The 27,971-nt window shown below is 39.2% G+C and overlaps 1 protein-coding gene across 1 annotated transcript in view; it reads left to right on the top strand.

Annotated features, from left to right (window-relative positions):
- The window catches only part of ctnna2 (catenin (cadherin-associated protein), alpha 2), a 261,478-nt gene that overhangs the window by 174,186 nt on the left and 59,321 nt on the right, over positions 1 to 27,971 (top strand). The window contains exons 8-9 of the mRNA XM_072385076.1: positions 4,920 to 5,000; positions 17,217 to 17,369. Of these exons, the coding sequence (XP_072241177.1) occupies positions 4,920 to 5,000; positions 17,217 to 17,369 (234 nt within the window). The remainder of the gene's footprint in view (positions 1 to 4,919; positions 5,001 to 17,216; positions 17,370 to 27,971) is intronic.

The raw sequence follows: 27,971 nt of genomic DNA, 5'->3' as shown, positions 1-27,971 counted from the left end.
GCGGCATGTTTACATTTTGGGTATCCTGTAATCACACTAGCCGATAGCCACCGCTACCCCTATTTAAATTGTACTTAATGAGAACAAGTCAAATTGGCCCCGTCTGTGGTCCCACAACGGCGGGAGCAAAACTTATCTTAATGAGGATCTGGATACCCATTATCAGCTGGTAACCCAACCAACATGTTACCACCATTATCATCTCATAGTCCCAGCTCGCAGGCACACAAACATGTTCTCACCCTCTTGTTATCAGCTTGCCTTCCTCTTTAAGCCTGCCACAGACAGTGTAACCACATTGGACAGTAATTGTACCTCTCACTCCCACCTAATTGAATTGACAAGGAGCCGGAATTGATATCATTTAACACATTGATCTTGAAAGACAATGAGACACAAGGCCTGATGCTCCCCCTCCATCTGACTTCTGTTTTCTTCCATCTGATTCATCTGACCTCAACTTTGATCTGCCATGTTATTCCCAACAAATTACCAGATTAATTCTTCATTCTTTTTTCCCTTTCTTTTCTTTTCTTTTTTTTTTATTGAATTAGTTTCCAGGGAGACACAGTGATTAAAAAAAAAAACCCTAATCATTTAGATCAATTAATAAGTGAACCAAGTCACAGTGTCTCTTCAGTAATGTTGATCGACTGCATTTCTCATTAATTCTGAATAGCTGGGAATTACAAATGAACAAAAGATAGATATTTAATGTATAAGATGTATTTTACTCCAATTCCCATTTTCTATGAATAAAAACAAGTGGAAAGATCAAAACCAGCAAACGCCAGAATGCCTTGTTCTGCACATTATTCAAGTGGTACAGATCCTACCACTCATGTATGTCTTATTCATTATGAGGTTTAAGGTCAGAAATGCAGTGAAGCAGATTGTTCTGCGGTACACCAGCAAATTACGCTCTTACTGTGGGAGTACCTGAGAGAATAAGCGTGCTCGCAGCCCGGCAGCACACACCATCCGCCAGCCGTCTCCTGAGTGGGCAAGAGTAACTCCACTTCCACTGCCTCCATTACCCCGCACAAGACGTGCCGATAGTCGGGCACCTTCTTATGTCTTCCTCCCCCCAACGGAGAGTGAATGAGTGCACACCAGGGGGGGTGGAAAATAATGGATGAGGGACAGTTGGGAACATTGTCTGTGAAGCACCATGGGGAATCATGTTTACCAGAAAACCAAACGTGCACATTCCATTATGAGGCAGTCAAAAACTAAGCAATCAATGATGCTGCGTGGGAGACAATTAAATCAACCGCCAGCCGAGTTGTCGAGTTGGTAATGGCTGTGAATTGGAGAACACAGTTGCTTACGCATACATAACACACGTGGATTAGAGCACAGGGAAGTCGAATAGATTTCCAGATAAATGGAGTAGACGTAAATACAACAAGGTGAGTCAGTTATTGTAGTTTCCCAAAAAGTATTGCATGCACGAATCAGAGATATCATTTTGGACCCATCCAAGCTGAATGTGAACTCAACACATTGACTAATCCATGATTCATCACTATGGTTTTGCATGTAAAGTTTGTAATGGGGGATTCATGCGTAGTGTTTTTAATTGGGTGCTTTGTGTTTTGCAGAATACTCAACATGAGCAATGCATCACCCCATCCTTAATGTTCATAACTTAGTAATTTCAGTTAAAGGCAGCTGTTCTTTTTCTTTTTTTCTTTAATCGTAGTCACTTTAATTTACTGTAACTGTCAAAACGATGCAACGCTGATTTAAAAGATTTGATATAACAGAAAAAAAAAGCTACAATGGTCCCAAGAATGGATACACACCCAATTACTGCTTAGTGCGAGCTAAAAATATCAGTTCCAGGGTTTTGTCCCTTTAGTCTGAAATGGCCGTGCTGTTTTAATCTCCTTAACTCAGATTAAGGAGTTTTGAGAAATAAAACAGCTGGGATTTGCAATTCTGAAAAATACAGTTGCCGAATGAATACTCTTAATGTGGTTTATCGGTGTGCCTGTTTGTCATACGAGAGCTGAGATTGTTTGTCTTTAAGTGTCCTTAAAAGAAAAAAGAAAGAAAAAAGTTCAATTTAAGTAATTTTGTTTTAAAAAATATTCTGGCTGGTAAGCATCTGTAATCCCCTGTGTCCCGCTGGAGCCTTAATGACACATTAGACTCTCTGGACAACACAATGACTAATGCTGACATGTCCTCTACTTTGGTAAAAAAAAAAAAAAAAAACATCAAAGCGTGAGTGCTGGATGAGTAGTGCATTATGGAAGGTAACTCGATGATATCTCCATTTCATTCCCTACTCTCATGTCAATTAACAAAAGGCTAAAAGGCTTTATCGGGATATATCAGAATTGCACTTGCAAATATATCGAAACCTCATGTGGTCAATTTTGGGTTTGGTCTGATTTCTTATGCCGAATATGGCCCTGAATCTCAAACAGACTGTTCCTGTTTTCCATGCCAGTTCTCTTCCTTTTGGTTTTGGTGCACTGCTTAACAAAAGATGACTGCGTTGTTTGATAGCCATTAGAAGAGGGACTGACTAACTAGTGTGAGCTTGGAAACAAATGACTCATTCTTACTGTAATGTTTGACATCCATGTGAGTGAAAATGCCACATGAGCCTTGGCCAAGGGCGAAGCACCAATACATTGGACAGAAAAGCGAATCATATTCCTCTTTTATAGCTGTAGGCTCTTTTCAATGAGCCGTCCCTTCACGTCGGTGACCTTGCATACATTTGTATTCCCCACAGCACGCATCCACTTTGAAACGCATGTTGAGCATTAAGTGTGACAAATCGGAAATGAGGCAAAATGCTAAAATCTTACGGTTGGTTGTCCCCAGACTGGCTTCTTCCTGAAGTCTTTTATAGAGCACAACAGGAGAAAACAAAGTGGGTTTTGGACAAGTTGCTTTTAAATGAAAAGATATGGTGTCTTCTTTCCGATAGGTGCGCCGTATATGGCACTAAAGAAGCTGCTGGAGCTCACAATCTTTCCTAAGCAAGAGAATACAGAAGTGATCTCCTCTACCTCTCTCTTTCTGTTTCTCCATTTTTGATAGCAGGGATATCTATAACTAATGAGAAAGCTGATATTTTACATGCTGATAATGACTGAGGCACCCAAAGTGACAATCAGCATGAGTTCACCATGAGGTGTGTGTTTAATGTGGGCTCATTTAGTTCTATGGGACACTGCGTTCTTCTTCACTCAATTATAGAAAGGGCAAAACAATGGTGCAGTAACACAGAGATAAGCAGCCACATTTGGTGTGTCATTAAACAGGACAAAGACCAAACAGCTCTTTTACTCAGGCCCTGAGTAGTCAGTGCATCCCTGAAAACCCTTATTTGAGGCTGACTTGGATGTATAGGAATTCTGTGTCATCAGGTGGATGTTTTTTTTGGTTTCACAAAAGCTGATAAGCACTTCGGTTGCTCGCCTTCATGCTACACAGAACAGTCACATGGTTGCCCGGCAACAATACAAATAATTGTGTGTGCTGGTTTTGCTTCGACAGAGGCCGGCTTTGTTTTACAGTCTGGTGATCATACTAGTATTCTTTTTTTTATTTTTATTATTATTATTTCCCCATTGTGAACATATTCTAGTGGAAGGAACTGCAGCTATGTGAAGAGACTTTGGTTGCCTGATCATTTCTGTTACCGTGTTTGGACACAGCATGAATCATACCCTCTGGAAACAGAGCAGGTTTCAGAAGAGAGATGAGCCACACTTTGTCATTTGCCAGCTGTCAAAATAGGAGGACGTAGCAATTAACACGAGTGATTATTTATAGACGTTCATTCAGTGTGGCGGCATTTGACTCAACGCTGATTGAGAGAATCTTCGGGAGAGAATAAACAACAGAACAGTAATCGTAACTCACATTTCACCTTTGAGCACTATACTCTTAAGCTTTGTGCTCTAATGCTGAATTATGGCTCATTAACTTTATTATGTTTGTTTTTTTAAGCCTCAAACTGTTGTGTACGGATCACTCAGATGTTGTGTTTTTACATGTTTTGGGCAGCTGTTTGGTGCCACGTAAAAGCACATTGTTTAAAGTAATGACTTTAATTCATTTAAAGTTTATGCCCCTCCCTGGTTTTGCCATTTTCCATTAGCTAAGATACACTCCTCGTTTTTTTTAATGTGAGGGCAGTGCAGCACTGCGCGAGGCCTGAGGCAGAAATGGTCGTTGGAAGACACTGACACGGTCCTTCTAATTTCCAGGCCAAGCAGACATTACCAATCAGATACTAAAATTGGAAATCTAATAACTTCACTGAGCAAAACCAGTAAGGTTTGTTAATGATAAACGGGGCCTGTAGCTTTAAGTGGAGCCTCCTTTTGTCAGGCCTTTCAGTGAATTGATTGGAAATATTTTTTTTTTCTATGAAAAACATAGAAAGATCCTGTCACAGTGACGGATTGGGGACTCCTGCTGGTTTGGTTTCTCTGCTTGTTTAGTGGAGAGAAGGGAAACCTGGAACAGTAAGAAGCTTCCAACTGTCAAGTGAAAAGAAGCAGCTTGTGACTCTGTGTGTATCAGGTGAACCATGTGGTAGTCTGCACCCTCCTAAAGCCATCAGTAGGAGTTGGCGTTGACAGGAAGTGCAGCACAAAGGGGAATTGGCGACACCTAAATTGATACTTGGCTGATTGGCTGGTTGCTATGAAACATAGCAGTTTCAGTTATGTTTTTCTCAACCCAAGAAACACATTAATTTCAGCACTGTTCCAAGACAAGCAAGCAATCCGCCTTAAAAACTGTGTCCATATTAAGTCCCTTAAAAGAACCCCAGCTATGATATTTGTGATGTACAGTGAAAAAAAGAAAGAAAAACACAACTGTGAGATTGTTATCGTCTGTACTGTAACTGCATTAACGAGGTATTTTGTTCCTTTTCACAGACTGGCAGAAAAGAGAAAGGCGACCCCCTGAACTCAGCCATTGACAAAATGACCAAAAAGACGAGGGACCTGCGCAGACAGGTGAGTTCATGCTTTCATGGCAACACAGTGGTGTAGGGTTCACTGAGGTCCATCTGAGACTGCTTCAGGTGCCTCTACACAAATGGCTTGTTCTTATCTCCTGCTCTTCTTTCAGCCAACAATCTTCAGAGTCATGTCTTATGTGCTTGTAGCAAAACACATTCAACCAAATTTTCTTTGCTTTTTTTCCTCGTCAGGAGTCTGGTACCTTTAAAGCATTCAGCGATATTGATCCTAGCTTTAATTTTTATTTTATAAACTATTAAACTTGTATCACGGAGCTGCAGTAAAAAAAATTAAAAATTCCAGATTCCAAAAGCTATGCCCTCTGGTAGTGAGGCTTAGATGATTTGTGCCGTGAACAACAACAGCTCCTTTCATTGCTCAGTGTAAGAGGTCTACCTGTTCAGAGGTGTTGGAGTCCCCTCTGACCTCAAAAGACTACGAGATGTCTCACACTCTCCTTTTGGGGCGTTTGGTGGGGCCGTCAGACAGCCTGGCAGGCAGTGTTCACTCTGACATGATGTTCTATTGACTTAGGGGTTGGCTTGACAGAATGGGCGGTGTGTTTAGGCTTTGCTTTAAGATGGGAGGGCAAAGTCGTAGCACACGCACAGGCATTCCGTTGAGTTGTGATCCAGTAATTATGTCAACAACATGCGCATTGAGTTTAGCAAGTCAGTAGCAACGTGTAGAGACTCATGACCCTCCGGAGGGGGGGAGTACAGTTGTGCATTTGAGAATTTCAGTCTCCAACATCTTTATTTTGAAAAGCAGGGATTAAATATTGGAGCAGACAAGAACAACAACAGATGACAGACAGCATTTGTGGAATGGGAGTAGGTAAGACCAGGCAAGCCTTACAGCAACACCGCCAGAGACATGCAGGGTTGTTTTCTCTGTCATGCTGATGTGTACACATATGAGGCAATACTAAGCTGTCTGTTATCCAGGACGAATTCAGCAGATGTGAAACACGGTTTGCTCCCTCCCCCCCTCTATCTTTTAGAAAAAGATAAATAAATGAGGCCGTGGCATCAAATCTGCGGAAAGAAACACATCCCAACATTTACATCACACAAATGTTGAGAGAATGAGGGATATCCAACATGGCATTGACAAGGTATTTTGCATTAAAAAAAGAAAAGTGACAGGTATGCAAATAGAACTTGGCAACCTGCTATTCTTGCCTCCATCTACAATAATAGCACAGCTGCTGTTAAGTCATAATAGATGTTAATTATCTGCATCTTCTTAAATAAGACCTTCCATCTTAACAAAAAGGGATAGTTAAACCAAAGCCCCTTCGAGTCATCATTTTACTCTGGTGTTTAGACTCACACAGCAGTAGGTTCCTGCTTGACAACGTGCCTTAGCATGGCAACACATTGAAATTAGCATAAGCTCTCCCCACCCTCCTCGAAGAAAGAAAAAGTTGGCAGTTCGACCACGAAAAACCACCTTCATGTATGAAATGCTCTTACCTAGCAAGACTACATTAAGACTAAAGGCTTTTGTAGGGCTTCATCTCCATAAGTCAATGCCCCTTAAGACTCACCAGTCTTTAAACAGCAGGGGACCCTCTGCTTCCCTGCTGTACAGCTGGAACTTATTTCATACTTACCATCTGGTTCAGCAGGATGTAGGCATTAAATGTGATGACTTTTTCAACTATTTATTATTATTTTATTTATTGATTTATTTCTGTTTAGAGGATGAGGAGCATTCCACTTAATGCACCTAATGGTGTAATTATTTACAGTACAAAAAGTTAAAAAAAATGCAGAAGCAGTGCAGTTCCTTAGGAACCAAGAGGGGAAGCAGCAGCCAGGTGCCACTGGCCAAATGGATTTGATAAACTGATCGACAGAAGGTGACAGCACCTCTGAAGCAGAGGTTTTAGCCATTTGCTGGTCTGGAGCATTTTGGTGTGGAACGCAAGGAGGAAAGACATCTGCAATGATACTAGAGAAGTAATTGTTGCTGCTATTAATTCCCAGCTATTTTAAGTCAAACATACTACAGTAGCAAAGATCATTCACAGGTTGAAAAACATTCAAGAAAGCTGTCAGTCTTACCGGGAGTGGATGTTCGAGCAACTCCACGCCAAAGTCAGACAGTGAAATCCACAGAGAGGATGGGGGGGAAAGATGTTCAGCCTCTACAGTTTGCATGTGAAATGTTAAAATAAGTGGCAGAACATGAACATTGTCCAGCTTGTTGGGAAGGGTTGTCTGGAAAATAAAAGACAACAAAAGACAAACAACTTCTTTCTCTAAAAAGAACATGGCAGCACAGCTTGGGTTTACAGAGTTGTGTCTGCACAAACCACATGACTTCTGGAATAATGTTCTTTGAATAGACAAAGCAAAATGTAGATGTTTGGCCATGAAACACCACTCCACGTTTGGTGAAAACAAACACAACATATCAGCACAATCTAGGTATGCACCACTTGTGGTAGACTAACCGGAGAGGCAATGCTGATTTTCTTTCTTTGTTATTTTAATCTCAACAACAGGGAACAATGCAGTATGCAATACGAAAAATAACATCAGCATTTGAACCTCACCTTAGAGTTAGAAAAAGATGTAATCAAACATGACCCTGAAAATGAAATGTTTCCCAAAGTGATTGACATGTAGAGTAGACCATTGTGCAAAAGTTTTTGAGAGTTTTGGATAATGAGCCATTACACTATAACAACAGGGGGAGGTCTAACGGGCCCAAATTCATGGTGAACTAATAGATAATCTTTGCTGATACAATACACAATTGCATTTGAAATTACAATTGAGGTGCACCAGTGATCCAAACAATAGAAGATCAGCTATAGCTTTATGTACCGCAGTGATGTATCCGAGGCTGTAGAAGGCAGAGTGGTAGTGGGTAAAACTAAAACTGATAAATAACTAATAAACTCTATAACCATGTATAGATGTGTAGTGTATGGCATCAGGGTTCCTTACAACCTTAATTCATTTTAATGATAAGGCTGTCATGTGGTCATACTGCATTTTTGTGTCTGGTGTAAATTTAAAGGTCAAATGTAGAAAGTAAAACAGTTGTACCAGACTTCTACACCACAGAACAGAAATTCGGCTGACCTTGTGTTCTTAGAATTGGGCTTATAAGTTTTTGTTTTGTTCGTTTTCCCCCTAGTTTAAAAAAAGTCCAAGAAAAAGAAGAGCCTATCCCTTCTGAGAGGAAACGTAACCCTATTAGCACATTTAAATGTATTCACAATTCAACATGACATCAACTGAGCTTCAACCTTGAGCTGTCTTATCAGATTAGAGAAATAAAATGTCAAAGCGAACTAATGAGTAAACCTAGCATTCTGTAGCACATTAATTAGCCCATCAACTCGAGCTTGAAAATTAGCAATCCAAGCTGGCAGTTGTTCAGGACATTTTTACAGCTCAACTTATTCAGAAACACAATAAACCAACTTCATGTTTGGAAAAGCTGAATGCATTTACTTGATTGTAATGACTAATTCAATGTTCCACAACAACTTTAAATTGCAAGTAGTTTTAAAAGGAATAAATGAATGCTTAGTCATGTTACTGTGCAAAATGTTTTTGGAGGCCAAAAAATCAGTTTTTTAGAATATAACAAAACAGATTCTGCTTTATCTAGTCACTAATAAGGTTCTTGAGCTCCATCCAGTTCCATATATCATCTCTCTAAATTAGAGATTATTCAGTCAGCCTTCTTTGTGTTTGCATAAAAGTCTATTCTAAGTCTATGCACTGGAATTAAGGCCCTCCTTACTTAATGTATGAGTAGACGACAAGGTCCTTTTTTACTTGAGAGTTTCGTTTATGAATATGCAGTGATTTGTTGAATTCAGAAGTCTTGCTAAATATGCTCTTACTTTGCAGATATAAAGAAAAAATTATCTTCTTATAGCCGTCTGTAGTTACCATAAAATGGCAACTATTGTCCCTTTTAAGAAGACTGACAGTGAGTAAAAAAAAAACTGATATAAAAGAGAACCACAGGCTGGTAAAGTTGTGGGCTGAAAAATGAGTCTGTCATGGAAGTGCCATGAATTTCTTTACCTTAAATGACAGTGTTGAATGTCTCCAAAAATAAGTTATTCCATCCCATCATGCTAACATATTCAGTTTTGAAGCAGAAAATAGCTTGTATAATTTCCCTATACTTTGTCCCTGTGCTGCTATACTTAATTTGGATAACTTAACAGTTAAGGATGGGGCAACGTTTGCTAAAGTTTAGCTAAATGCCAAACTTAAGGCCTCCAAAGAGTAGTCAACATGCTAATGGTGGATGACAGCATCCGTCTTCTTTAAAAGAGAGTCTGTGCCAGAAGCATGTCACATCTTTCTGTTGTCACTGTGTGAAAGAGTCCGTATCTGGGTGTGGGATATGGATAAGAGTACAGACCATTCCCATCACAGAATGACTAGAATCTCAAGTTTTAAACCCTGGAAACAGCTGAAGATGCGCCCTCCTTTCAAAGCAGGATTTGTTTCCAACATTTACCCAGATACTGACATTTTTACAGTGTTCCTTCTGTGCAAATGAATTAGTTTTTATTACTTTTGTAAGGCGTTCTTTTTTAACACAGGAATAGCACACTAGTAAAGCAACAAGCTAAAAGATTATCTTTGCCATGAATTTTAGCAACAATGCAAGTATTAGAAAGAAGATAACAATAGTGGAAGTAGGGCAGACGAAGCTGGGCACAAGAAGATGGCATAAAATGTTTTGGTCATCAAATTAAAGGGAATATTTAAGCCTGTAAACTTTGCATGAAATAAATGTATTTCTTTTTTTTAAATTTGTTTTTATTAATTTATTTACTTTTCATTGATTAGTATTCACCACAAGTCAAACCCGACAAAGCGGTTTGAAATGAGCCATGTGGTGTACCCCCTGTCATCTTGTCTGTAATGAATGTATCTGTCAAATGATCTCTTTGGGCCATGTTTTGACTGATGGCTGAATCCAGGAGTCCCTGTAGCACAACTGCATCACATATTCTGCTACATGTGTTTCTTTTGTCTCTTTCCCTCCCTCTCTCTCTGCTTTGGGATGTTGAAATCATTTCCATTTCTGCCATTAGTTTGTTGATTAGCACAGCTGTTTTCCATTGTGGGGGGTTTTGTGTTGAGGAGAAACAGCTGCCGCGAATCTTGTCATCTGTAACTGTTTGTTCAGAATGACAATTCGAAGCTAATTTTTTAATCTTTTTCATCTTTATATCCAAAATGTTTTAAGGCCAAGAATTGACGTTTCATAAACTATCTAGTCAAAAGGTCCATTATTTTCTCAGAGAATAGGATAATACACAGCAGTTCATGAAGCATTGTGTAATGATAGCTGCTCAAGGACACATGCGGACACGTCGCCTGTCGATCATATGCAATTAGATTCTGTATCTTTGGCAGAATCAGTGTGAATATGATGTTGTATTTCAATAGCCAGAGCACACAAGAGGTTGTATTTACCTCAATTTTAATTAATTTAACTTTGGGAGAGGACTCCACCAAGGCTGGCTGATATTCGCGGACAGGACCTTAAGGCGCGGTCAGAGAGAGGATGCCTGGTTTTGGGAACCTCAGGTTTAAATCTCACATCTCTTTTTGTAAAGTATGTAGTTCTTCTGGCCTCTTTTCTTCCATGACCTTCAGCGTGTACTGCAGTGCTTTGTAGTTTGGTGTTAAGCAGCAGGGATGAATTTCAGCCCCTACATTTACGAGACCACGGTTCTCATCCAAAGGGTGGAGTGGTCCCTCCTCGCCAGGGATTGGGCTTTGCCTCAGGTGGAGGAGTTTAACTATGTTGTTCATGAGTGATGACAGTTTGGAGCAACAGATGGACAGACAGATTGAGGCTGCATCAACAGGGTCTTGCATCGGTTCTCTTTTGAATGACTTCATCTTTGTTCCAATCGATTGTCACGAGATTTGACTCGTTGAGTATTTATCTATGTATGTATCTATTGCACAGGCTGTTTCCCCCTCAGCCATGACTTTTGCTGCTTACGCTGTGGTTGCTCTTGACATTTTGATAAGAAACTTTGCTACACTGACTCCAACGTATCCGCTGCAGAGTGTTCTGAATCTCAAGTGAGATGTTACAAAACCTGAAGTACATCTGTAAGTATGAAGAACTCCACCACAGTGTTCTCTTCCAATTTCAGAACAATCTTTTTCCATATGGTAAAACTTTGTTGATCCGTAAACAAGTCAGTTTGCAAAAGACTCTCATAATTATCATAATTCGCTTCTTTTAGAAAAAATCCTTTTAATACTAATGCAATTTTTTGTTATGATTCACACACTTATGACAGTGGGTGTTTGCAGTAGTTTCCCTTCAGGCACTTGCTTTTTGCTACAAAACAGGTTTCTATAAAATACAAATATTCCTCTCATTGCGATGCAAATGTGCAGAATTAATGCTAATCTCATCTTTTAAGATGACCTAGATGACCCACGCATAACTGAGCCACACACGTATTTAACTGTCAGGCTTTGTTAAACTTATGCATCATTTTAAGGATTCCATAGAGCTTTTTGTTGGACATTTCAGTAGCAGCTAGAATTTGAGCTGTTTTTCCTCTGAATGACACATAATTTTTCACAATTATCGGATTGAAAAGCTATTAATAGCTACTAATCTGGCATTGTAATGGGGATTCATTTTATTATTATTAGATAAAATAGAGGGATAATTTCAGTAATATAGACATGAAAGAAAAAAAAACTATTAACTCAAGGGTCCACTCTGATGTGAGTAAGCTTCATTCATGCAGTACACAAATATTATAGTTATGTCCTTTAAAGATATGTTAATGCATACAGTATTCATTTCCTCGCTTTAATGACCATTTATGGGAGCATAGCTGATCCATCAGACACACGTTGTTAGATAACTGACAACCGCAGCAGAACTTTCTCTGAAATGGTTGAAGCTCTTACCATATATTATAATGGCATTCTCCCCAGTTTTGATTCCCCACTGGGAGACTTACCTCTCTCCTGCCTTGCTTCCAGTCCATCTACGATGGAATGAAGACAGCACGCCCAGTTGTATTCTTTTAAAAGATGAGATGATCTTTCTCATGCCTCAATTCTGTCAAAACCTTTTAAATAGACTCATATTCATCTATCTCTATATAAGCATACAGACCATCAAATTAGGACCATCAAATGATACATGATTCTTCAATCACAGCATTCCTAAATTATTGATTTTGCTATGTTGGTATACCTGCTTCCAGTCATCTACAAAGGCAAATTGAATTAGGTATCCCTTCCAGTACATCAGATACTGCCTGTTTGTCAGCTCCCCACTGACTCGCATCACAATGCACTGTACTTTTTGGAAAGGTGCAAAGTTAATAAGATGTATTTTAAGCCAGGCCAAACCATGGAGACTTTGTGCCTGATAAAACCTTATTTTTCCCCTACTCTGAATGTAAGCATTTTAAATGCTAAATAACAAGTGAGAGCTGTCTCCATATTGGTTTTTCAAAGCCTCTTTGAAAATGAATAAGCTAACAAAACGACTGGGATCTCCCTTTAACTGGCATGTGCGAAATATCTGAGCCTGATTGCGTGAATATGTCCCATTTAGGCACAGACATAAACTAAAGGTCAGGCCAGAGTACAAATTGATTTTCTAATTCACCCTACATTAAAAGGTGCTCAGTGGGTTTGCAGATCTATTTCGGATTTTTCTTCGAGCTAATGAGATAGTCAAGCTAGTCTTACGTGGTAGCTCCACCAATGTGTGTGTAATGGTGCATTGGATATAAACTGAACAGCTCTTTACTGTGCATATTATTTTGACTTTATACCATAGCATGCATTTTTTCTACACATCTGACTGTACGCTGCTCTTATCAGCCTACGCACTTCTTCCCATTATACCGATAGCATTCCAGAGCAATAAAGTGTGTGACTATGAAGGGAAACTATTATGCCAGCACCCATTACGTTCCTCAATGAGTCAAAAAAAATATTTATATGTAAAACAAAAATGTATTGCTTTCAGAGCTAGAGCCACTATAAACAGCAACAGAGTACAGAGACAAATAGCTTCCTCACTAACTTGTAAGCAGAGCTTCTGCTATCTATTGGCATTCCAGTTCTATTTCCTTTAAGTGTTAGTAAGATACAGAGGGAGTGTTAGAGGAGAGACAGTGGGAGTGGAGCATGGATGGAGGGGAGATCTGAAATATTGAAGATGGATTTTTGTGGGAGCGGTGTGTGGGCATTAGAATGCTGATGGTGCAAGAGAGACTGCAACTTGGGAAATCAGTCGCCTGTATCATTTTTCCACTCAAATCCACCATCAGAATCTGTTTCACTGTGGGGCATTTGTGATTATCCCAGCGCCTTGCATACTTTTACACACACATCATGCATATGCAGCTACATGGCGTATTAATTAATTGTAGTTCCACAGTATCATGAATAACAATTTGATACTTACAGCAATATTTCTTTCCTGTTGCTTTTATAAAAAGATTATCTTAAGTCTTCTTTCTTTCTGTCTTTCTTTCTTTCTTTCTTTCTTTCTTTCTTGCTTTCTTGCTTTCTTGCTTTCTTGCTTTCTTGCTTTCTTTCTTTCTTTCTTTCTTTCTTTCTTTCTTTCTTTCTGTCTTTCTTCCTTCCTTCCTTCAATGCTGGTTAGTATAATCTTGACATTCTGAGAGAAAATAGACCTCCTTTGTTAATACTTTATTTAAAAAAAAAACTAAGCCCAACAGAAATATTATCCACACAAGTCTCTTTTTTATTTTTATTTTTTACATATGGTGTATTCAGTAACTTTCATTTATTTATTTTATTTTTTTCTTTACAGTTACAAGAAAGAATAAGGCATTCAAATTTAAAATGAGTTCAAACAAACTGAAGGAGACTGAATGGAAACTAGACTCTGAATGATCCTTTATGTCAAAAATAAAATAAAATAATTAAATATCTCAAGTCTCAATGAGATGCGAACTCTCTCTCCTATTGCATCATGGGATGCAGGCGGTCAGTCGAGGTAAACGCGTGATGTAACCGGTTCAGAACACGATGGAAAAGAGAAATCCATTAAGGACTAGCTTGAGAATGTAATATTTATAGAGAAACATATAGAGTGAAATTATATTTTTTCTTCAATAAGTCTCTGGATACAAAACAGATGCAAAAATCAGATAGGCAAATTTGGGAAAAAGATAAATCAAATAAATGTCCGTGTGCATATATTCTCTTTAAAACAAAGAACAAAGCTGTAGACTTAACCCCTACCAGCTGAATTTTAGAGAAGCATAGAATAATTAGCATAACCCAAGAGATAAAATAAGGTTCAAGCTTTTATTAAGGCTGAAAAGAAATGGAATACAAGGAGCCAATGGAAACCCTCAGAGATGATGCCGACTCTCAAGAAATGTTTTAACAGTGGTCTTATGGTCAGGGAGATGGGCAGGAACTTCAGTCATTTCTAGAATGTGTTAAACATGACAGACTGGTGTGCTTTAAAGCCTGGACACGCATCAGTTCTCACTAAACTAAAACGAAATCCCAGATTTTAAAGACGTTCCCAAAACAGGCCAAAAGAAAAAGAAAACAATGGGAATCATTTTAGGTCAGTGTGCGAGGGGATCGTCGTCTCACTGATCATGTGAGCCACAGTAACATGAAACTGGTCCTTGTTAGTCTTGAGAAGGCCTTTAATTCATGGTATTTAACACCCTGCGTTGCCCTTTTACAGCAAAATAAAAAGGAATTTATCTGAATTAGTAGTTTCTGATTGATTATTTAAAGAAAGATGCACCTCAGTCATGTTTTGTTTTTTTCTTCTTCTTGATAGACCAACTCATGCTGGCAGTTAGAGAGGGCAGGTGTATTGATTTTAGGTGCAAAAACCAAAACCTTGATGGAAGTTTCCTTGAATTATTATCTCTGCTTCAAGAATGTGGTTGAACAAGTGTATGAATGCATACATTTTATTTAGCCATTTATTCCCATGTCAATTTATTTTAAAGCACCAAAGCCAATGACTGAAGAGTCATACAGATGCCGTATATATTACTAAAATCAATACTTCTCAGTACTTCTCAACCCATTTGATGACAGGAGTAGGATGATTTGGACTCTCCGTGATGGGTTTCAGACATACAAACTGCCAGTTTCCTCTGGTGTCCTGTTCTCGTCTTTTCACGTCAGGCTTTCCACCTTCCCTCAGTTATCTGTTCGACTGTATGCTCTGTTTTGTCAAAAGAAATCTTTCAAAGCACAGTGGGTTTTTTTCAAAAGCAACATGAGCTCGCTCATTTGAAAGCCATTTCAGGTACGTTGAACACACCGAGGAATATTCGCCGGGGTTTGGTTTAATGCACTAGCAGTGTACACCTGAAATCAAATCATAGATGCTGCATGATAGATGACATTGTTCATCTCCCTGGCTCTCATTTCCATCTTCTTTTTTTATCATGTTTGACGTAGTGTAAATCTGACATTATCTTTCACTGTTCTATAAGATGGATGCTGTCCTACTCTTTGGATTTATGGGCTACAGCTCCTATAGGCCCGAGAACAGCCTTCAGCTGTTTTCTGCTCCTTCCTCTCATCTACCATTACACTTTTACCTAGCAACCATTATCAAAGCCCCCATCAGCAGCAGGGCTCAAATTAAAGTTGCAAAAACACTGAAAAAGAAAAGAAAATCACTTATCAGTTAATCACAGATTAGGATGGCACACAACCGAGATCCTTTCACCTATCCCTGACTAATAGTGTGTTCCACAACCACTTTCTCCTGTGCTGCAACAGCACTAACAAAGTGTGAGGAGACAAAAAAAAGAAAAGATTTCTATCGCCTCCGATTCATCACCCTTCCCACCAGGTGAGATGATAGTAAGGTGACACATTTGCGCCGATGAAGGGCCTGTTCTCTGCTGAGCGATAAAGGGTTGCACTATTCACATTTCACAAATGCCAGAGTTCATCAGCCCTGTTAGAAAAGCATTCTGTTTTGATTTCCCAATCCATCTCATGCTCATATCTTCAAAGCCGTAAACTGCGAGTTACCAGGGGAGCTTACATAAAGTGTGGGTCTCGGGATGTAAAAATACCCTTGCAGATGGTCCTGCCATGTCCACTCAACTGGTCTGTTCTGGTCTGATTCCAAAGGCGGCAGCGATGGATTTTCTGCCCTTGGAAAGTCATAATTCTCCATTGTTCTTCTCTTCTCTGCGGGCTGGCAATTAAGTTTGTAATGGCTGCTGGTGATTTAAGTGCGACTGACAGACTTACATAAGATTTCATTGTTGGATGAATTAATTTTCTCTTGTCAGTCAAAGCCATCTCTGCCCTTTATTGCTTTTTTAATTTAAGAGTATGGTCGCTATGTTTACCATTCATTTAATTATAAAAGATATCTTGAAAATGGAGACAGATCTCTGTCATTCATGCTTTTAGTAAACTTGTGTGTTATAAAATGTCGTCATGTGTGTTTATAGATGAGCGATAAGTGAAGAGAGACACGTGTTTTTTCTTTGTTTTTTTTATGATGATATGGCAAAAATGAGTTAGACTTGTAATAATGATAATAACAATAATAATAACAATAATGCATTTCTGTTACAACACTATTGCAATTACAATAGCACAATATTTCTACTATATCAGCATATTAATATAGACAATATTAGACCATAATCCTGGAACTCATGCAAGCACCAGCTGGACAGGGAACACACAATCCTATTTTCTGTTTGCCATTATTTACTCTTACTGCTAACTTTTTCATATAACTCCTTCCTTGTGTAAGATAAGTGACACGCCTACGGTCGTTTCTAGTTTTTCCAGTGATTTCTGGCACCTCATCAGAGATCTTGACATCCGCGTGACTGAGATCTGAGACGATTTACCTTCCCATAAAACAATGATAAAACATCCCTTGAGAGTTTGATGCAAAATGATTCCATAAACAAAGACGTAAGTCACAACGTCTGTCCCTTTTAAAAGTACTTAAGGGAAAAGCTGACACCTTACAAGCAATTTACACCCATGCCCGTTGACAGCGCTCCTTTTGTTTCTTTCCATTCACCGGATTATGTTACTACTCCACATTCATTACAGCACTAAGTGATATGTTATCATTGCCAGATGTTATACAGTGAAGTCATCCTCAATATTATTAATATTGTGACCTCCTCGCTGTGTCTCTCCCTCTGTATTGTAGCTGAGGAAGGCGGTGATGGACCACATCTCCGACTCCTTCCTGGAGACCAACGTCCCTCTCTTGGTGCTCATTGAAGCAGCTAAGAGTGGAAATGAGAAGGAGGTCAAGGAGTATGCCCAGGTGTTCCGTGAACATGCCAACAAGCTGGTGGAGGTCAGTGCATTTTTCTCCCACTGCTTTCTCTGTGCTATTTCATCGGGACACAACTGTAGAGATATTAGTGAGATGCAAATGTTTTTTTATTTTATTTTTTTTTATCCAAACAAGAAATGAAATCCAAACATGTCTATATTAACAGGAATAGTGCATTATTTAGAGATGATGCAGCTGAGTCTTACCCCAGGGCTAATGATCACACACTGCATTACACTGTCATGCAGAAATCAAAGTCTGCACCATTTCCAACTACAAACTCTGGACAGATCACGTCGACACATTTTTTGCCTTCACTGGTCGGACGCCATACAAACGGCTTTCCTCCCGAACAATGGGGCAGTGTTGATGAATCGTTTGCAGTGTCCTAAAAGAATCCAGATACTTCTTGCTTCCAAACATTTTCTTCCTCCGAATTGTGGCCACGATAAGACTTCAAGCTATAACTTGAAGTCTCAACCATTATTGACCATTGTTTCTTTTCATTTTTAGGAGTAACATAATGAATGTGTGGCTTTGCTTGCAAATCTTGTTTCTGGGCAGCAGATTTTTAAGTCTTTTTTTGTCTCATTTGTTTTCATTCTGCTTAGCCTTACAGAACAGTTGTCGAGTAATAGTTGCACGTTTGACCTGCTGATTATGTGTTTAGTCTGTGTATATATATATATATATATATATATTTGCATGTTTATAAATCAACAGATTTTTTTTGTTTATTGTCTACATATTTATGTATTAATTCGCTTTATGTTTCCAATGAATAAAGCATTTTGTGGGAGCTGCATGAATATTTAATATTTAATCGCTCACCATTGCTCCAGCTCACTCGGAGAGGCACAAACGATGCCAACTTTTTTCCCGCTCTATGTGCCTGACTATATGTTTCGTTGTCTCTTTGGCTTGATTTGCGGAAAACATTGAAAACTGTTTTGAGGCCTTATGACAAATACGTGAGCTCCATTCCGACATATTAATGACAACTTGTGGCCGTCAGAATGAGAAGGTTGCACATGTCGAAAACCGACATCACAGAATTCTGCTGCAAGAATGACTTAAAAGCTAATGCTTTTGTTCTCATGGTCATTCGAAAGGAGCCTTTAGAATACTTTATGTGGGCCCTTCTTAACATACTGTCACTTAAAACGGCACTCTCGCTCCCTTTGACATCAGCTGAGAAGAGTGAGTGATTGGTGTGCCCTTTTGGTCTCCCTTAGCTGTTTGCTGATGAGACTAATGCTACACTCTAAATCAGTCCTGTGCATCCAGTAATGTTGAAGCTTTGTTTGGCCCAAAGGACATTTAAGATGTTCTGTTCTTCTCCTGAAGGACAAAGGAGAACATTTTACTTTGTTTTTTTTGTTTTTTTTGCACAAGAGATTTTTTTTATGCCAAGGACATGGGGGTGATTAGATAAAAACTACTCAAGTTAAAAAGCCCCGTGCTCTATCTCTCATTTCTAATGATTGTTCCAGATCCGCATCTGCACCAGAATGTGTGGCATCTTTGCCCGCGCTCCACCTTTTGACCTGGTTTCTTGACATTTTGAGTTTTTTTTTCTCGTGTAATCTAGATGACAAACAGAGTTGAATACATGTTGTGAGCACAGTGTTATCTACATGTCACCTGTTGTAAGTAGGTGGTAGTTTCCTCGTTATACATCTTACTACCACAAAGCACCATTTCGAAAGTTGACGTCCTGTTTGTGATCATATGTCAGCTGCAGTTGCAGACTTTCTGCATTCATCGTGGAAATGCACCCTTGCAGTTATTTTGCAGTGCTTATAAACGTCTCCCTTTGACATCTGTCTGAAAACGGCCACGATAGAGTTGACACCATCGCGATCCTCAACCTAAAAATTGCACCGGTTCAACGTGATCGGCCAGATATGTTTTCCAAAGTGGCAGAGACGGGGCTTCTTTAGGGAAGGGATGAGCTTGCAGACTGCAAACTTTATTTTTAGCATTATGGAGTTATCTTATAGATTTCTATTCAGGATTCTTTAATTGGCAGATCGCTCTCCCTTATAGTCTCTTTTCATGGTCCCTTCATGCTTCTCTGACTCGCCTTTTATATTCAGGTTGGCTGCTACTACTGTCATATAGACACTATCAATATCATGTCACAATAAATGGGTTTTATTTTCTAAGACAAGATTAAAGCACTTTTTAAATTCCACAACCATCATGACTGGATTGCTAAAAATGGAGCCCTCAAGTGAGAACTGGTCAGTTCAGGATTGTTTCTCCCCACCAAAGCAGAACTGATTTAGTTCAATTTTGTTCTCCGAAAGAACAAGAACCAATTTCCTAAATTTGAGGGTCAGTAATTTAATTTTTGGGCATATATTATGTCAGACTACGTTTTTATCAAAGTCTGAGCGAGGTCATGTGTTTTTTTCAGCTGGATGGAAGGAACTAAAATGGAGAAATGCAGTCTGACAAGCTACTCGACTCCCTGATGGATGCAGGGCATTTTGGGTGGAAAAACACCTCGATCTTGTCATTCGAACTTGGATTCATCATACTAGAACTGACCAAGCAACAAAAGGATCTGAAATGTAGTTTTTGTGCAATAATCAGATCCTTTGTCAGTACAGATTTCGGGATAAGTTCTTCTGCTGCAGTTATCTGCAGATATTGATACCTCGCAGACCTGCAGTTACAGGGTGTTTTTGTCAGTGACATTATTGATCGAACATGACCTTAGCAGTAATACATTAGGAAGTAAATTCTTTTCAAATGATTTTATTGACGTAGCGTCTACAATGAGGCGTCATAACACTGACACTTTTTTTTTGTTCAATGACAGTTGCTGTTTTTAGATATGTATAAGTCAGTGCTGCAGAGAAAGAAATGAGAATTAAACATCCTCTCCATATTTGAGTTTTACAACAGTATTATGTACAGTAATGTAAAAATGTCTCAATCCATCTCTCATTTCTTTATATTTAACGTTTAACCTACGTTATATTCTGCTTATAATATATTGTGTTTTTAATTTTTGCAGTCTCTTAAAGCAGACATTTAATAGAAAAAAATCACCCTTTTCTGTGCCTAAGTGTTTATATTTGGATGTCAAGACTCCTCAATGGCTTTCTTTGATTTTATTTATTTATTTATTTATTTACTAGTTGGTTAGAAATCCAGATTTCACATTCGTGCACCATCAGTACATTACTGGTGGCAGAGAAACAGAACGACAGTGGAGCCTCATATCGATCGAGGAATCGCAATGCAAGTTCTCAGTGGCGTTATTAGACAAGTAAAATGTAAATTATTGAGAATGAAATGGCCAGTCAGGTATTTAAATATAAGTTCGGTGTGTGGTCTGAGCTCTAAGGTATTCTCTCTAATACTGTCATAACATGCTCCAGGAGTTATTAAGTACCACAGATCTCAAAAGGGGAAGAGAAGGTCGGAGTGAAGTTGAGTGGGTCACTCAACACCCTAAAACGATCCGTTTGAATAGAGGCGTTAATAAATGGGAGAAAAAGGAGCAGATGTACGGCCTTTTGTGTTGCTTTGACCAAAGCATGTCAAACATTTCATCAAGACCTCAGGTATTTGTGTAAGCTTGTGGAAAAAGGGCATAATATGTCTCCCACAAAGTCCCTTTGAGGAATAGTTTATCAGGTTTTCTGAAGGTGCTTATCTAGAGTCCACTCACTATTTTCATCACACTGACACTGAATCATCCAAGCATAAGATCTAAAGGGATGAACCACCGTTTTGTCTACAACATAACAGACAACTTGGCACATAACCAATATTTAAATGTTATCTCCAGGCACTAGAAGCCTGTCACAAAGATCCATAATTATTTTTACGTACATTTTTGTTTTGTTGCAGCTGTGAAAAACACCCAACATAGCACATCCTGACAGACCTGAAATAGTATCTTTGCCTCAACAACATGATTCCTGAAGAGCTATTAGCTAGAAACACGATGTAGACATATATCAGCATGATGTGCAGTGTGTCCTTACAAACTGGGGAAGCTGGACAAGTGAAGGACAAAAGAAGCAATGGCAGACATAAAAACTATATATTTACAGGCAGCAGATGAACAGTAACTCAGAGTGAGTTCCTGAAACTATAAGACAATAATCCAGGGAAACCTCACACAGGAACTGAGATATTCATCTGAACCTTCCGTCGAATCATTTACTGTTGGCCAAAGCTTCATCAGACATGGTCTTCATAGAAGGGTGGCTGTCAAGAAGGCTTTCTTAAGGAAGGGAAAAGGCTGAGATATGCCAGGATGACACCGGAGCTGGCCTGGAAATCAGTGGCTACAGAACTTATGGAGTCACGGATCCTCCCCACAGCGCAGACCTCAACATTACTGAAGGAGTGTGGAATTATCTTGACAGAGAACGGAACAAAAGGCAGCCAGCATCCAAAAAAGAGCCTGGAGAACTATTTCTGAAGACTACTTACAACAAAGCCTGTCTAAGGGAGCTGGTAGTGTCAAAGTATACGGTTGCTACTACCCAATAATGACTTTTTTAATGAATTCTCACGTTTTTTTTCTCCCTATTTACTATATTCCTCGTTATGTTTGCATACGCTTCAATAAATCTCTGCCTCTGTGTCCTGCCCCGTGGCAATGTACGAAGATGTGGGGGTTGGATCAAGACCTCTGAAAAGTGCCGTGCGTTAAAGTTTCACAAAGCTGTAACTGTATGTTTAATTTGGCAGAGAATATGTTTAACACAAAGATCATAAACATCTCATCGCATAAGTACAGATAAATAGTGCAAGCTGTGAGGAGATCCTGCGCAAAGTCGTATGCATTTGACAAGGATTCAGACCTGGCAACATCACTGTCATCGTGTCACCAGCATAATTTGTGCTGCCACAGATACAGACATCATAACGGCCACTGTCACAGGCTTTCTGATATCTTCGAGTAATTAACACCACGATCATGATTGCTGTCATCTTTCTGATGTCAGGGGGGTCTTTGGCTTGGAGTTTGGACTTGATCAGCAGCATTAAAGTAAAAAAAAAAGGTCCCCCGTCATCACGCCTGTTGGGTTTCAGTTTGCTCTCGTTCCATTTTTCACCGCGGTTTACAATCACTCTTTTCTCCACTGCTGCTCTCATCTCACGTCTCTTTAGAGCGAAGTTCACCTTGCCGGCTCCCTTAATCACTTAATGTTCATTACATGAAATTGACCAGTAACAGGAAACCAATAATTATTAGGCTGGGTATATGATTGGTTTAAAGTGTCGTGTAATGGATCCGTGAAAGTTAATGAAACTGACCTGCCGCAGTCAGCAAAAGAGTCTCTTTCACTCCTTAATTAAATTGTCATATTATTAATCTTGCCAGGCAAACTCTTCATGTGCCAATTGTAAATTCATTTCTAGCCGTTCACGTGTAGACTACACACATCGTAAAGAAGATGTGAGGGAATTTACTCACTGACAGGAAGTAAACATAAGCTACAAGAAGAGAGATTGTGCTCATTAGTATAATAATCCATTTGAAAAGTTTGTGAAATCTGGGAGACCGGGGCGTTTTGCTCAGGATTAGTGGAGTGATGTATCTAACTATTCTAAGAGAGGAATCTTTTCAAGTGTCATTCAGCACAGTTTGATGTTCATCCAGAGAACATCTAAACTAAAGGAGCATCTTTACAAAGCCGTTGACTAATCCCTGCGTCACGTCAGCTTTGTTTGAGTTTCTTGTTTATCTGCTGCTGTTAGGCCACTGTTTATATGTCATACATATGTCGAGGGATTGTTCTTACATTGGCTGGTGCATTAAAGAAAAAGCCTGAGCTCTCTTAATATTTCTCAAGCAACCCCGTATTACCCTGTAAAGTCTAACAATTTCCTCCGACCGCTTTGACCCCCAGCGGCTAACGGGGAGGAAAATCCATCCCAGCTGACATATGATGAGTGATGTTTCAAAGCCCCAACCAACCAACGCATTCAAACTTTTTTGCTCTAAGGAGACTGTGTTAACTTCATTCTTTTTATTTATCTACAGGGCCTTATCCCTGTTTACTGCCATCTATTTTGCAGATATATAATTACCACTCTTCATTTTACTTCATTTTACAGTGCCTGTCACTTTCAATGGCACTGGAAATCGAGCTCATAATTAAATTACTGCACACCAATGTGAAAGGGATGAATATCCAATATGTTAAAGTTACCAAGGTTCCTTTTTATTGCCACTGCAATGAGAATGTATTCGTGCCAGCGATTCTTGGACATCTAAAGGATGTTACGCTCCATCACTATTCTAATACACGAATGAGATCTCTCTCTCTGACCTTGAATCTACGTTTGAGTCAATCTCTTGAAAAACTTTGGTATCATGAAAGGACACTTCTTCTTCTGCATTACCTCTTAAACGCATTCGTTGTAAAACCCCAAACAGAACTGCTTAGAAGTTAGGTGCGTCTGTATTGGAGGTTTCTCGGCTCCTGTCATTGCTTTTTTTTCCAGCTTAACTGTACATTGTCTCATATTGTTCTGATCGTTTAATTTGTGAATCTTGTATAAATTGCTCACTACACCCGCCTATTTCTCTCCTATTTCGGCTCCTTTTTGACCACTGAAATCCCTGTTGATGATTCTGAAATGACACACTAGCTTATAAACGCACCCATTTGGCGCAGCAGTTTTATGACCGCCTCATCTCTGGAGTGCGTAAATTGCTGTATCTGTTGTCGTATTGTTTAGCAGTCCGCTTTACTGGCAACAGATCATTAGCTTTCCCTACTTTTAGTTCACACCACGCGACCTTACATTTGACATGAGCACAATCAAAGGGGAAGATTGTGCGTGTGATTATGCATAATCAATATGAAGCTGAATGTAGGCAATACTAAACCGGCCTCCGGGACTCGGTAGCATGAGACAAACTGCAGCAGCTAATATCATCCTAAGGGGTCACTGCATTGAGCTCTTTCCTGGACAGTCAGCCGGGAAGTGCATGGATCACTGTTTGATCAGATGTATTTGTGATGACCTGAACCTTTAGGCCAACAATAATCCTCCCTTTTAGTCAAAGTTATCAGCCTCACAGAAAATCTGCCTCGCTAAGATAAAGCCACAGAAGTACATGAAATGATATTCAACGCCCCACATCATCCATCTCGGGTATTTCTCTTTTGGAGTTATTTCAAGTGGAGATCAGAACACAAATCATTCTCACTTTTGGCAAAGTTACGCGAGTGAGTTTAAACCTGTTCACCGAGGCTTGGCAGTTTTTTCAGTTCAGTTGTCGACCGTACATTTTTTTTATACTGATACTGGCACACAACGCAGATAATGGCCTGGGTCAAGCCAAAGCCCTTTCTCAGTCATGTATATATGATTGTAAGACGTCGGTAAGGCACAGAATGGAATTGTTCTTCTTTCCTCTGACAACGCCTGTTAGTAAATCTGAATGCACCCAGGTTCTTGTGGAGTTGCAGTTATTCACAATGCAAGAAAAGGGAGGAAAAAGTCTCTTTAATCGAGCAAAATAGGAAAGGATACGTTTGATGGGAGCACACTGAGTGGATTCTAACCTTGTGTTGCTGGTGTTTTATTGGAAAAATATTTTTTGTTTATATTTGTTTTTCTCCATTTCCATGCATGTGGCGCTGCTACTAAGATGACTGACTTAAGAGGACTTCACACGGCGCCTTTGAGTCTTTGTTTTGTTTTTCGTCTCCCTGCATCCACTTTTTTGGCCTCTTAGCACTTTTCTCGCCATCAAAGATACATAATGGACACATCTGAGGTGTCCATTAACTGTATTTGTTGTTACAGGCCTTATTTAGACAGAAAGTGTCAAGTTATTGATGCCCATTAGAATTCAGCGATTGTGAATTGTGAAAAGGAATGGAAAAGGAAAAGAAAAACAAAAACGGAGGATATTTTTTGTAAAAATGGAAATTTGGTGTAAAAGAAAAATCTATGTTTGCTTTGGAGGGGAAAAAACGGATAACAAGAAAAAAACATCTGATGCCATTGGATAATTCTGACTTTTGTCTGACTTACTCAGAGTTAACTTACTCTAAGGTTATATATACTATTTCATAGGGTTAGATCATATTGGATAAGTTAAATAAATGAAATACTAAATTACTGTGCAGCATAACTTAGTCAAGAACATGTTCACAAAGCTCTTGTAATTACAGCTTGCCTTCCTTCAACATTTTATTCACACACAAAATGCAATACTAAAACTCTTTGAATTAATTCAAGAGGAAAGTACTAAAAAAGACAAACGACTGTCAAATTCAGCATTAGATTTTCTCAAATACAGCTTACAGTCTTCTCACCTTGACTGCCAAAGTGAAAATAGCAGTAATACCAGTATTCAAGCAAGCATGTGCCTGTTGTGCCTGTATTTTTCTCTTTTTAAATTGCATATCAGGATGTATTTATAAATGTTGCTAGAAGGTGGAAGACCAAGTTAACCGGGGCAGTTTCAGCGGCTACTGGTGGGGTATAAGTCCCTCTGTCATTTCATGACATTCATTGTAAAAATGACCAGACATCTTGCGTACAGATCGCCAAAAATGTCATATAACTGTCTTATACATGTCTCCTTAGTAAAATGCCAGACCAACAAGGATACACTATAGTCTTCATATTCAATTAGATTTTTTTTTTCTTTGTAATTTATCTTTTTTTTTCATTCTATTCCATAGTCTTCTCTTTGCCTTTTTATTAATTTTCTATGACATAGTCCACATGTCTGAGAGGGTTTTTGTCATCAGCCCTTTGAAGAATTGCCACCATGACCCGGGGTGTAATCAATCAATCTTTTATTGTCAGGCTGACATTTATAGTCTTTGTGTTACATCTCTGCAGTCCCTAAAATGGGAAAGGAGTGGAAACAAATGGAAATTATCCTGGCATCAAGCATGTATTCACGACAGACTGCCCCCAGCCGTCTCTTACGGGCTGCAGGGAGTCAAGTCACGGGTCTGTTATCTTTCTCAGAAAGCGTGAATCGGCGGCTATGTTTGTGTGACAAATTTACCAAACCTTGCCCGAGCAAACTGCCATAAAGATGAGCTTTTCTCCGAGACAACATCAGCACCCCCGCTAAGAGTTCGGCTAGCTTCTGTAAAGGCGCTATATGACGAGAAGTGGTGGCGTTCCTCTTCTGTATCTCACTTATAACATTTAAGTGGATTACATGAGATTAAGTGTGACAAAACAGAAGGCAAAAGAGGAATAAGACTTGGCATTGCACCGCACCAATTGCTTTGAACAAGAAGACCTCCTTGGGTAATGTGATATATAGCTCAGCATAAATCTGTGAGTTAGTCATATGCCCACCGGGGCTTAGTCATATCACTTTAGATGTCCCATAATGCATTTTTGCCTCTGATTCATCTATCATTTTTGTGTATTTCTTTTTTTTTTTTTTTCAGGATATGAACAATGCAGTGTTTCAAAGCACAGGGCATCTAGAAACGTCTCATTTCATATCTCTTGCAGAGAGACGTCAATACATCTCGTCTCATTAATGCAGAGGAAGTCATTTCTTAGCATGTGTTATGCAACCAAAATATATTTTAAAAATCGAATTGGAAAATTGTCTGTTGAAGAGTCGATGAACTTTACTTTTATATTCTCGACCATTTCATAAAATCATACTGGAAGGGCACCAGTGCTTATGGTTCCTACAGCAGATCCGTCAGTGAGGGAGACAACCACCTACATCTACTCAGGTCAGTTTGTCGTTGTGCATTGGTGTAGCGCCCCGGTACATGTTTAAAGAGCGATGCATGGGAGAGGAATCCGTTTTCTTGTTTACACACAAGGTAAACGCGCACCGCAGTCAGTTATTGCGTCTGTGAAATGTATTTACTTTGAGCAGGTTAACAAATTCATTATGTCACCCCCACAACTGAACTCATCTAACAGAACTGTAAATCAAAGGTATTAAGAGTGATAACCCCTGCATATAGGCCCTTCCTCACATGGCCAGTTCTATTTTCTGCTCCTATAGAAAGGTAGCATTAAATACCCACTCTCCAGTGTAGGTGAATGTGAATCATGGTGCCACCGGAGTTATTACTGCAGGCCAAAGCCTTTTGTTCTTGCATGCTATGAAATTTCAATTAATGTCTGTCTTCATTTTATTCTCAGGGATATGGAATGCATTAAAGCAATTTATCCTTCTCACAGAAGCAAGCAGACACTTCTTAAGCATACGATCTTTCACAACGGTAGGTCTTAGGGAATAATGTAGGTTGTCGAGATGAGAACATGTCAGAACAAAATAAACTGTTGACCGCATTATATTTTAATGGCGACTGAAGCTACGTGAGATTTGTCCCAAAGCTTTTTGCAGCTGTGACGGCGCAGTGAGGTACTGAGCATTTAGCTTTGTAAAGATACCACATCTCTCGGTGGATGAAAATGTGGCACAAGAGAGTGGATAGGTTTTCTTTTTGTGAGATTAGCTGTTGTCAGAGAAAGTCAGACTTTAAACTCCAATGTGATCGGAAGATACTTTAAATAGAATAAATCAGTGTACACACACAAAGTGACAGACCAGAGCATCATTAGTTAAGAGGTTTTAGTGAATCAATTGTAAATGTCGACAGTTTTTTTTATCAGTTTTTCTGG

Source organism: Leuresthes tenuis, unplaced genomic scaffold, assembly GCF_036924035.1.
Source record: "Leuresthes tenuis unplaced genomic scaffold, fLeuTen1.0.hap1 SCAF_4, whole genome shotgun sequence".
NCBI classification, from domain to species: Eukaryota; Metazoa; Chordata; class Actinopteri; order Atheriniformes; family Atherinopsidae; genus Leuresthes; species Leuresthes tenuis.
The sequence above is the reverse complement of the archived record's forward strand: the minus strand, read 5'-3'. Positions and strand labels throughout refer to the sequence as shown.